The sequence below is a fragment of the Alexandromys fortis genome, unplaced genomic scaffold (genome assembly GCF_014885135.2).
Source record: "Alexandromys fortis isolate MF-2015 unplaced genomic scaffold, M_Fortis_MF-2015_v1.1 scaffold_103, whole genome shotgun sequence".
Classification (NCBI taxonomy): Eukaryota; Metazoa; Chordata; class Mammalia; order Rodentia; family Cricetidae; genus Alexandromys; species Alexandromys fortis.
Genome location: NW_026067978.1, coordinates 513,454 through 526,188, shown reverse-complemented (window position 1 = coordinate 526,188; position 12,735 = coordinate 513,454). Strand labels below are relative to the sequence as shown.

Sequence of the window (12,735 nt, the reverse complement as noted above, 5' to 3'; positions counted from 1 at the left end):
TCCTGGTCCTCTAGCTGACGGCAGTGCATCAGCTGCTAAATTAACACAGACGGTCACCTTGTCCAGGCAGAATCAGCAGCCACATGCTCTTCATCAGAATAGCAGAAGTTTAAGAAAACCATTTGGCCTTACCAGGGAAGTGGCTTATCAGATTGTTAAGCAATGTGGTATATACCCACAGTATTTACCTATGCCTCCCTTAGGAGTAAATCCTCAAGGCCTTCTTCCCAATCGTTTATGGCAAATGGATGTTACTCATGTTGTGGAATTTGACAAATTAAAATATGTGCATATGACAGTTGATACCTACTCAGGTGTTTTTTTTTTTTAATATTTATTTATTTAGTATACAGTATTCTGTCTGCTTGTATATCTGCAGGCCAGAAGAGGGCACCAGACCTCATTACAGATGATTGTGAGCCACCATGTGGTTGCTGGGAATTGAACTCAAGGACCTTTGGAAGAGCAGGCAATGCTCTTAACCTCTGAGCCATCTCTCCAGCCCCTACTCAGAGTTCTTGATGGCCACTACATAAATTGGGGAAGCCACCAAGCATGTGATAGCTCATTGCTTAAAATGTTTTCCATATTTGGGAATTCTTAAAATTATAAAGATGGATAACGGATCCAGATATATTAGTAAAATGTTTCAGCAATTTTGTTCCCAGTAGAAAATTGAGCATAAAACAGTCATTCTTTATAATCCTCAAGGACAGGGTATTGTTAAATGAGGCCATGGCAGTCTCAAGATGCAGCTTAAAAAAATAAAAAAAAGGGGGGGCTGGAGAGATGGCTCAGAGGTTAAGAGCACTGGCTGCTCTTCCAGAGGTCCTGAGTTCAATTCCAGCAACTACATGGTGGCTCATAACCATCTGTACTGAGATCTGGCGTCCTCTTCTGGCGTGCGGGCATACATCAAGGCAGAATGTTGTATACATAATAAATAAATATTAAAAAAAAAATAAAAAAGGGGGAGTTGTACCTTCAGTCAGCACATAAGGCATAGTGTGGATAAACAGTCAAACACACGGTCACAGATTCATTTTTGGAAAAACAGATAGGCGTTCCTTGGCTGCAGCCATAGTGGTATCAGCAGGTCGAACGACTGGTAAGGAAAATGGAGGGCTCAGAACCTTGGAGTCAGGTACACTGGACTCCAAGTGCTACGAGGTCACGTTCTGATATTCTGAAGGAACCTCCTTGCCATCAACCACCCTCTCCTGTGTGTAACACCAAACTCACATTTTCAGAGCACACTAGCCACACGACATTCAAATTAAACAGTTGCCCAACAAAGAGCCAAACGCTGGAGTTTGTTTTATTGCATGACGTTTGCATAAGAAAAAGTAGTCTTGAAAACGGTAAGGCATCATGCAATCGCTGATAACCAGATTTTAACTGTACACAAGGTAGGCGGACAATCTAAAATGGAAAAACTATTTCCAAAAAGTACATAAAAGTTTCACATGATAAGCTTTTAAATATGGTTTATATTGTAGTTTCACATTGTTAAAAAGTGCTTCAAATGTACCGCTGGGAAGCTGATCTTTATAAACAGTGACGGTGTTGATGTGGGGCTGTAAACTGTAAAAACTATCTGTATGGAATTAGAAAGCTAACATTGTGATATTCAAACTTGAATCAGTTTTCAATTCCCACTCAGGTAGATATATTAATAATCTAAAAAACACCTATTCTGAAACAACCAAAGTCTATTGAATTCAAGTTATGCGTGTCGGGGATGGGTCTCGGAGGCCTGGATTTGAGTGGCAGGACCCCGGCTGCTAATCGATGTACTGTGCCATCCAGCGAAAGCCTTCTCCATAGCCTTGCCTTTTCAGCACACTGCACATGAACACTTCCAGAGGCCTGGCATTCAGCTCCTTCAGTGACACACTGCCCTGGAAGAGAGGAGAGCTGTTAGGCCGGGGTTCCATGGAATGAAAGTTCTACTCCCAGCATATTGTAGATTCTCCTTCAGAGCACATGAAGCTTTTTCTTACTCTACTGTGATGATGTGGCCAATGAGTGGGAAAGATGTGAGCTTGGGACATGCAGAGGAATACAACAACCACCCAAGTGCTGACGCACGCCTGTGTTTCTAGTACCCGGGAGCCCTAGTCTAGAGGGTCTCAAGCTCTAGGGCAGCCTAGGCTGGAAAGTAAGACCCTGTCTCAAAATTCAAAAAAGAAAAGAAATTGAAATTCTTGTTCCTGATATTTAGGACAGCATTCTGCAAGGTGATCAGAGTTCAAGGCCAGCACTGGCTACAGCGAGATCACTGGCTAAGACTGGAGTGGAGCAGATGCATTACAAAGGATGCCACAGCAGTAGCATGCCGAGTCCTTTCCTCTGCTACAATGTCCTCAAAGAGCCTTGTCTGTTTATAAACTAGGAAGTTCATTCCATTTCTTTTCTTTCTTCTTTCTCTTTGGTTTTGTTGAGATAGTCTCACTATGTAGCACCCAGGGTAGTCTTAAACTTATGATCTTCTTGCCTCAGCTTCGCAAGTATTGAGATTTCAGACCAATACTTTTGTTTTGGAACTTTTCAGTATTTACATGCCCCACCCCAGGCCTCAACAAATCCAATATAAATAAAAATAGGAGCTTCAGGGACTGGAGAGCTGGCTGAGCGGTCAAGAGCACTGACTGCTCTTCCACAGGACCTGGATTCAGTTCCCAGCACCCATATGGCAGCTCACAAGTGTCTATAACACCAGTTCCAGGGGACCTGACACCCTCATACAGACATGCATGCAGGCAAAACACCAATGCACATAAAATAAAAATACATAAAAAAACAGAAGTGCTAGTTAGGCAGTGGTGGTGCACACTTTAATCCCAGCACTCAGAAGGCAGAGGCAGGAGGATCTCTCTGAGTTTGAGGACAGCCTTCTTTACAGAGTGAGTTCTAGGACAGCCAGGGTTACACAAGAGAAACCCTGTCTTAATAAAACAAAAAAAGAAAAAAAAAAGAGCTCTGGTGTGATTGGTTAATGTGGTTGTTTATACTAACATGTCTGGGGCTAGAGAGACAGCCCAGTGCTGAAGAGCAATAGCTACTGTTCTTCTAGAGGACCACATTGCAGCTCACAGCAGTCTGCAACTCCAGTTCCAGGGAATGCCCTCCTGTGGCCTCCTTGTGCACCAGGCACATATGTAGTATACAGACAGGCATATAGGCAGAACAGCCATGAACATAAAGTTAAAATTTAAAAAAGAAGGGGTATTGGAGGATGCACAGTGATTAAGAGCATGTGTTCTTGCAGAGGAGCTGGGCTCAATTCCCAGCACCTATATGGTGGCTCACAACTGCCTGTAACACCACACCAAGCAATAGTATATTTTAAAGTTATATTTTTTCTATTATCTATTTTAAAGGCAGTGGTGGTATATGCCTTTAATCCCAGCATTCAGGAGGCAGAGGCAGATGGATCTCTCTGAGTTTGAGGACAGCCTAGTCTACAAATTGAGTTCCAGGACAGCTAGGACTATTACATAGAGAAACTTTGTCTTGAAAAGCCAAAACAAACAAACAAAAGTTTATTATAAAGTGTAGATTCAGGGCTGGAGAGATGGCTCAGAGGTTAAGAGCACTGGCTGTTCTTCCAGAGGACCTGAGTTCAATTCCCAGCAACCACATGGTGGCTCACAACCCTCTACAATGAGATATGATGCCCTCTTCTGACCTGTGGGGATATATGCAGGCAGAATACTATATACATAACAAATAAATAAATCCTTTAAAAAAAAGTGTAGGTTTAGAGCAGAAAATATAGGCTAAGAATCAGGCTTAATGGTAGATTAATCACTTTTTAAAGTTTTTTACTTTCTTAGCTGGGTGTGGTGGCAGAGGCAGGAAGATCTCTTTGAGTTTGAGGTTGGTTTGGTCTACATAGTGAGTTCCAGGACAGCTAGGGCTACACGAAAAGACCCTATCTCAAAAACAAACAAATAAATAAACAAGAAAATAAAAATAAAAGGATTTTACCTTTCCTGTTGTCTGCCCGAATAAGCCAAACATCTCCCGTAACCTATCTTCGCTGATGGCTTCAGGTCTGTCAATCTTATTTCCAAGAATTAGTATAGGCACATTGGCAATGGTTTCATCTGTCATTAGTGACTGAAAGAAAGCAAATAACAGGAAAGACAAGTTGACTTAAGGCTATCTGAAAAGCTTATTTTGAGAAGATACCAAACAGCCAAGGGCTCATGACACCCTGACCTGTTTAGTCACACTTTCCTCCCGTGAGCATTAAGAAACTGGAGGCTGGATCCTACCACACCCCTACAGCTCTCTGAGATGCTCACTATGCAAATCACTAAGGGAATGTGGACACCCTGCAGGTGGGGCAACCTGGTTTCATTTCTGGTTCTGCGACTAGGTTCCTATCTTGGGCAGTTAGCCCAGGGAAGCTCGGGAAGGATCAGCAGTGACTACTAGGGTTGATCTGAGTGCTGAGTGAAGCACTTTAGTGCTTGTAGAGGACCAAACACAAGGAAGGGTCAGCAACTACTTGACCCTGTGCCAGGACGGCAGAACTTTTCTAAAGAAAGGAATGATGGGGTTAACCTTCAGTCCTCCTTCATGGACCTCCTTACTCTGTGGTCTCAGATTTAGGTCTGCCTTGCTGGAAACTGCTGAGCCTCTTCACAAAGTATCTGACCTAGAGAGGGTGCAGAGGGTGTGAACATGCACCTGCTTCCTTCTGGAAGTGGTCACAAAGATGGCTGGATGATTGCCTAAGGCATGGGACCCTGAGGTGACACTGAGTCAGCTGGCACTGGGAATGAGCAGCATGCACACACATGCGGGGCACTCTGGAGAGGATGAGCCTCAGTCTGCAGAAGGCCGTTTGCTAGCACTTCCTTACTGGTTAGGGCTACTGCACTTTACTCCTCTCCATTCTAGAGTCCTCGCCAGTGAAAACCATCACTGAGCCCAAGGGACTGCTGGGAGTTTGCTGCTCAATCTGCACCTATTCCTTCAGGCTGCCCAGAGGGAGTTCACTGTGATTAGCTTTAATTATTCAACTTACATCGAGTTCTTCTTTTGATTCTAACAGCCTTTCATGGTCTGCACAATCCACAAGAAATACAATGCCATTGATAGCAGGAAGGTAGTTTTTCCATACTCTTCGGGCTAACAAAAACAATCAGGAGTTAGGATTTATGTGTTGGTCAAGCCTATCAGATGGTTCACGGGGAATCCAATAAGGTTTCAGAAGTACTGAGGCAGCCCTCTGGCTGCTGCTGGACAACCAACTGCCTGTATTGTCAAAGATTTTGGTATAAGCTTTTTCCCAGAATACCAAAACAAATTCCAGACTTACCTTGATTGTGGACAGTTCAATTCCTTAACTCTCCTCCCATTAAAAAACTGAATTAGGAACAGGTGAAATGGCTGAGTGCTTAAGAGTGCTTCCTATTCTCCCAGAGAACCCCAGTTTGGCTCACAAACACCAGCAACTCTAGTTCCAGGGAATCCAGCACACACACATGATGTGCTCACATCCTGCACACACATGGTGTATGCTGACAGACACAGTAACTCTCACTAGAGAACCACTATGACTATCATCAACCAAATTTAAGGAGAAAAAACCATATATATAGAATGTGTGTGCTGTATTAAATTTTTGACATTCTACTTTCTCAGGTTTTCGCTAGTGATAAATAGGAAGCCAATGACAGAACAATGTTAGCGCCAGGCACAGGCTCGGCTGAGTTACAAACTGTTGTATTCAAAACAGAAAAAATTAAAAATGAAAATATACCAAGATAGTAAAATCATCTAGGGACTGAATGTTCAACACATAACCTTGTAAGGACATTTCATATGCAACTATAAGAACATTTTCATGGGGGCTAGAGAGATTGCTCAGTAGTTAAGAGGGATGCTCTTCTGGAGGACCAGGGTTCAGTTCCTGGCTTACAACCATCTGTAACTCTAGTTCCAGGGAATCTGATGCCCTCTTTTGACCCCTAAGGGTGCACAAACATATATGCAAAATACTCAAAATAAGTAAATCTAAACAAAAGATTTTCTTTCAGTATTTGAAAAATATTTCTCCACTGTCTTCATGTTTACCTTGTTTCTGATGATAAATGTGTTATCTTTTTACATTTATTATTTATTTTCTGTGTGTGAGAATATGTGTGTGGGAGCAGTCATGCCACAGTAAATGTGTGAAGATCAGAAAACAATTTTTTTTAACTTTTTTATTTTTTGAGACAGGGTTTCTCTGTGTATCTTTGACTGTCCTGGAACTCACTCTGTAGACCTGGCTGGCCTTTGAACTCACAGAGATCCGCCTGCCTCTGCCTCCTGAGCGCTAGGACTAAAGGTGCACACCACCACCACATGGTCAGAACAATTTTTGGGATTCTATTCTCTCCTTATACTGTGAGGGTCCCGAGGAAATGAACTTGGGTCATCGACTCGGCACAAGCACCCATATCTGCTGAGCCAGCTCTGGCCTGAGGTGCGTCCTTATCTCCATTCTGGGTGCAGTACCTCTCTTTTCTCCTCTCAGTGCCTGGCTCAGAGCACTTTCATCCTCGTGGGTTTTAGTGCTGTTTGCATCACACTGTGCTTGCCGTTCATGAGCTCTTTGCACCTGAGAGATGACAGTTTTCTTAGATTTATTTTATTTTATGTGCATGTATGTCTGTGTACCACATATGTGCCAGGTAGTCAAGGAGAACAGAAGGAAGTGGATTCTCTGGATCTGGAGATGGGGTGGCTGTGAGTCACCATGTGGTTGCTAGGAATCAAATCTGCAAGATCTCAGACAGTGAGCTCTCTCTCCAGCCCCAAGTTTCAGTTTTCATCAGACTGGGAAAACTGGGGTCCATTATTTCACCTACTGTTTTCTATCCCCTTTCTGAAGAATTTTTGGTATATGTACATTAAAACTCAGCTTTTAACTTTTTAAAATTTTATGTGCAATGTTATATGACCACCCACATGCATGCATTGCCCACAAAGGCCAGAAGAGGTCATCAGATCCCCTGAGACTGGAATTACAGACAGTTGTTAGGCATCTTGAAGGTACTGGGAATTGAACCCAGGTCCTTGGGAGGAGCAGTCAGCACTCTTAACTTCTGAGTCATCTCTCCAGCCCATACCTCAGCTTCTTAAGCTGTGAGTCAAGAAAAAATGGACAGCAATAAGAGGTTTCTGAATGCCCAACAGCTACAAGTGAACTAAAAAACCAGGGAGTCTTGACTCTGAGGTGTTTCTGGCAGTGCTGGCCCATGTGCATGGTCGCAGCTGGCTTCACTGCTGCCTTGGTTCTTACCACATGCACATGCACTGGGCATGCATGTATCACACCACACAGCTCCAACCAATACTGCCTCAAACACCTCGGGTCAGAGTTCAGACTTCTGTATGTTAGGAATTGCAGTGTTTTAGCTATACACAAAGTTTTCTGCTGTTATAGAAAAATAATGGTTTAATTACAGAAAATAAAGACTTTCAATATTTTCCTACCATCACTTCCCACTATGTAAGTATCAAATTAATATAACTTTGAATTGTATTGCTTTTGAATAATTCATTATAAAAACCGTTATTTAAGTTGCTGACCTTAGTACTATAAAAGGAGGGGGGAAATCATTAAATAAATCTAGATTAGAATTAGGCTAGAATTTCCAACAGTTTCTAAAATGGCCCTGCACATACTTTTGCCATTTTGCACTATGCCTTTATGCAAAGCAGCATTCTCGGCACTGGTGACTATATAATCAAAACATCAGGGCTGGAAAGATGGCTCAGTGATTAAGAGCATTTATTGCTCTTGCAGAGGACCTGAGGTTCATTCCCAGCATCTACATAGTGATTCCTAACCATCTATAACTCCAGTTCCAGGGGAATCTGACCTAGACAGGCACCAGGCACACATGTGGTGCACAGTCATATATACTGTCTCATACACATGGTTCCTGTGGAGGCCAGGAAAGGGCACGAGATCCCCTGGATTAGAGTTAAGGACAGTTGTCAGCAGCCATGTGGGTGCTGGGAACCAAACCTTGAGGAAGCAGCTTTTAGAGTACCCCGAGGGAAACTCCCTTGTCTAACTTTATAGTCCATCTGGAAAACACTGTAGAAATAAAATTTCAGGCAAACTCCATTAGATTCTAAGTTTTATTTTATTTATTATTATTATTATTTATGATGTATCTGTGAGTACAAGTGTGTGTGTGAGAGAGCAGGCTTGTGGAGTTTACAGAATAACCTTTGGAGTCTGTTCTCTCCTCTCCCCTGGGTTCTGGGAACTGAACACAGGTTTTCAAGTTTGCGAGGGAAGCACTCCTGCCCACTGAGCCATCTCCCCAATTCTAGATTCCAATTCTCTAATCTTCATACCCCAGAGATGAACAGAAATTATGTCTCAAATGTGCTTTTACTAGCCACAGCCACTGAAAATCTTTTTCAAATATATGTTGCATCATTTAAAAACATATTTTACTATTATTATCTTTATGGTGCTGGAAATGAAGGGCATGTGAGGTGCTAAGCTCTACCACAGAACATCAGCACTAGCTGGCACCCCATCCTACCACCAGGCTGCCAGAAGCCCACCAGCTCTAACCATTCCTTCGCAGCAGGCTTCAGGAGGCTTCTAGGTCCGTTCACTAGGTGTGCTGTACCATGTGCCTCACATGCTAAGAGCTATTGGGATGTAAAAAATGGACAGGATGTTGTCACAGAAATCCAGCTCAGGGTTCAGATCCTGCAGAGATGTACACAGAAGCACTAAGCCCCACATGTACAGCTGGAGCACTCCCAGCTAGGGCGCTTCTCCAGGGAGGGAGCCACATCTCACAGATGGGGATTTGTGAGCAAAAGCAGAGGGGGAGAAATGGAGGTCAGCTCTAGTGAGAGAACGAGAAATGGGAAGAGAGAAAGGACTGCAGAGAATGCTGGGACAATGACAAGTCTGTGTGTTATAAGAAATGGTTCGTCACTGGGAGCTTGGGTGAGGGGCTGTATCATGGGTTCATAATATGGTTTTGACAACAGGTGAGAGGAGCCTGATGCAAAGAGAATGGGAGCTGGATTTTCTTCCTCCCTCCCCACCACAAGCAGCTCCGACTTCAGTGAATCAGAAGTATCATAAAAGCCCTCTTGGCTTCCAAGGCGTGCACATCTGCTGATGATCCTTGACCTGACTCTGCCTTACTTGAAGAGCATGCAGTTCCAAGTTCTGGACCATAGCAGCCACATATACTAAGATAAAACAGAGACTAAGGGAAATAGAATCTTACCTTGGATGTGCCCACCCAGATCAAAAGTTGTAAAAGTCATGCCAGCAATAGTGAGTTCTTCTGAAGCTAAATAAAAACAAGATATTTTAACAACACAATCAGAAATCTGCCAGGCACAGGGACTCATGACTATAATCCCAGCACTTGGGAGGTAGAGACAGGAAGGATAGAAGTTTAAGGCTATCCTTGGCTACAGAGCAAGTTCAAAGCTAGCCTCGACTATAAAGACATGTTTATAATCTTCCATTTATCTCCTCATTGAGTACATATTTTTTTTAAATTCTTGGTCACTTCCAAACTCTTATTTTCCCCACAGCCTAAAAAGAAGTTTCCCATAATCACAATGAAAATCTCCACATAACTACACGGCACCAGAGCATTTACTCTGTTAGGCATTTATTGTAACCTGGCTCAGGTAGAACACGCCCAGAGCACACACTTCTCCAGCACTGGGGAGCTAGGAAAGTTGAGGAATGGTGAGTTTGAAGTTAGCCTGGGCTACAAAGCAAGAGCCTATCTCAAAAACTAAAGAGAGGGAATTATACAGTGTTTCAAGTAAATTAAATATTTAACTGGGTCTGTATTTGAAGTCACTCCCACAAGGAAAGGGCAATACTTGAATATGGCTGGCTACCCATTCATATGGCTAAACCCCTGAACTCACTCTACTCTACTAAAGAAATACCTATTTAATAATAAAGGTACAGGAAGGAGACTGTCAACATCTCAGAATGCCCCATCTCCCTTCCCTGTCGGCCCCCCACCGAAACCTCACCCCACCCCCACAGATTATTCTTGCTAATTCTGACATTTCATGTGGTGGTGTAACACAGCAGGGAACATCTTGTGACCAGCTTCTCTCATGGACTGTGTCAAGACTGAGGTCTATTTTATTTTTCCTTTTTGAGACGGAGTCTCATTTATCCTAGCTGGTCTGGAACTATATGTAGACCAGGCTCCAGTGTTGACTTCCAGCCTCTACCTCCCACATGCTGGAACCACAGGTGTGCACGCCCAGCATTTACTCCTCTGTCTTGGAGAATATTTCCTGCTGCGTTCCTTCTCTTTTCCATAAAAAGTCTTTTGGCAAATACATATTCTCACTTTTCCAGATAAACACCTAGTAGTAGAATTGCCAGATCAGAGGACACAAGGCTGTTACTTTAAATGAAAAACACAAGTTGGAATGAATGTGAGCTGCAAGAGAGCTGAGACAGCACCTGCTCTGTGCTCTGCAGGGCCCTGTGTCTAGACCAGGTGTGGTATACAGTAGGTGCTCAAGAAATACTCGTGGGGCAAATGAAGGGAGCAGCACCAGCAGGCAAAAGAGAAGTAAAGGTACTGGCTGGTTCTAATTCTGCACACAGACACGCCTTGCCTTAACAAATCAAGCTCTTTTAAAACGTTATTTACTTTTATTTTATGTAGATATGAGTGCAGGTGGGTGCGTGCCACAGGCACATGTATAGGCCAGAAGGTGACTCTTCTCATTTTTATTTTCTGTGGTAAGGTCTCACTGTGGAGCCCTAGTTGACCTAGAATTTACTACGATGTCTAGGATCTCGCAGATCCACCTGCTTCTTCCAAGTGCTGGGGTTAGAGGTGTGTGCCGTCACACATCCTCCAATTAACTTGTTTTTAAACTCCATCGGCCTGGTTTAGCATGTTTTCACTGTGAAAGTTACAGATACAAATTAGCCCTCTGTTTCTACTGCTGGCTCTGTAGGTTCTTACTCTGTAACCTAGGCTGGGCTTATGGCTGTACAGGGATGAAAACGTCTGAGCGTTATTTCTAGATCTTAATCTGTGCTCTGGGAACCAGGTCAATTACTATTTACCCAACTGTTTCAGGAACAGGTTGAAAAATCTCATACTTTATCCACCAAAAATCCCAAATAAAAAACTTTTGGGCAGGGCCTATGACTCAGCATGACTTGTATGGAGGAAAATACTTACTGGGATGTAGTGTCGGGACATGCTGGCCAAGCCTGTCATCTTTCAGCATGTGTAGCAACGTTGTTTTCCCCGCATTATCCAATCCAAGGAATACCAATTTACCAGTTTTTTTATACAATCCTGCAGAATAAGAGCTATGATCAGTAAGCGTGACATCAAACATGGATCATGAAAATGACTTTATATTGGACATGAGGTGAAAGTTACTGTTACTGTTGTCCTCGGTTACTGGTAAGACACCTGAAGTGTAACTCTTGAGAAGTCTAGAACTCCTGGGTGTGTGATGTCCTTCTCCTAAGTGCCCCTCTCTAATGCCTGTGCTTACACTGACATTAAAACCCCAATAAGCCCAGCTTTACCATACCTGCAATCCCAAGAGCTGGAAGATTAAGGCAGGAGAATCTGAAGTTTTAAGGCAATTCTTAGCTATATAGCAAGTGTGAAGTCAGCCTGGGCTACATGAGACCCTGTCTCAAAAAACAAAACCCAGACCAAGTATGGTAGCACATGCCTGCCTTTAATCCCAGCACTCAGGAGGCAGAGGGAGGTGTATCATGCCTGGCCTACAGTTCCAGGCAGCCAGGGCTATGCAGACAGACTGCTTTAAAAAATAGACAGCCAGGCGGTGGTGACACACACCTTTAGTTCCAGCACTTGAGAGGCAGAGGCAGGCGGATTTCTGTGAATTTGAGACCAGTCTAGTCTACAGAGTAAGTTTCAGGACAGCCAATGCTACACAGAGAGACCCTATCTAGAAAAAAACCAACCAACCAAACAAACAAACCAAATAAATGATAATCAATTCTAACTCTGCCTCAACCTAAGTAATTAAACATAAACAAGTTTGGCTTCTTAGCTTATTTTCAGGCTTTCTGTGCTTGTTTTGGTGTGGCAGTGCTACCCTAGTCAGGCCAGGCAAGTGTTTCCTATCACTGCGCTGTACCTCTGTCCTCTTTTTACTGTTTAGTGTGAGATAGGATCTCACCAAATTGCCCAACTTGGCTTTGAATTCATTCTGTTGCTAACTTTTAATTTGTGATCCTCCTGCCTCAGTCAGGAGGGGTTAGTAGCTGAGTTGCTGGGGTTATATGTCTATACCACCAAGTAAGGCCTAGTTCTCACTTTCAGGTTTTATTTTATGTCTGTAGTGCAGTGTCTGAGGCCACCAGAGGGGTCCCCTGAGCCTGGGTTATAGATAGTTACATGAGCTGCCATGTGGGTGCTGGGAATTGAGCCCAGGGCCTCTGGAATTGCAGGCAGTCAGTACTCTTAAGTGCTGAGCCATCTCCTCAGTCCCTCCCTTTCAACTTTAAAACAGCAATTTTAAATCTACACATTATCCAACCATGGCAAAATGTATCTATAATTCTAACATGTACTGGTGAGGTGGAGGCAAGGGGGATCATGCTAATTCCAGGCTAGCTAGGCTACATAGCCATCCTTGTAATCTTTTTCCTTTTATTTCTTTTCTTTTCTTTTTTTTTTTTTTTTTTTTTTTTTT

General features: G+C 43.2%; 1 protein-coding gene across 1 annotated transcript in view; it reads right to left on the bottom strand.

Annotated features, from left to right (window-relative positions):
- Positions 1 to 1,300: 1,300 nt before the first annotated feature.
- The window catches only part of Sar1b (secretion associated Ras related GTPase 1B), a 24,298-nt gene continuing 12,863 nt past the window's right edge, over positions 1,301 to 12,735 (bottom strand). Inside the window, exons 3-7 of the mRNA XM_050157656.1 lie at positions 11,235 to 11,354; positions 9,279 to 9,344; positions 5,042 to 5,145; positions 3,994 to 4,125; positions 1,301 to 1,901 (exon numbers count right to left, since the gene is read on the bottom strand). Coding sequence (XP_050013613.1) covers positions 1,785 to 1,901; positions 3,994 to 4,125; positions 5,042 to 5,145; positions 9,279 to 9,344; positions 11,235 to 11,354 — 539 coding nt within the window. The 3' untranslated portion in view covers positions 1,301 to 1,784. The remainder of the gene's footprint in view (positions 1,902 to 3,993; positions 4,126 to 5,041; positions 5,146 to 9,278; positions 9,345 to 11,234; positions 11,355 to 12,735) is intronic.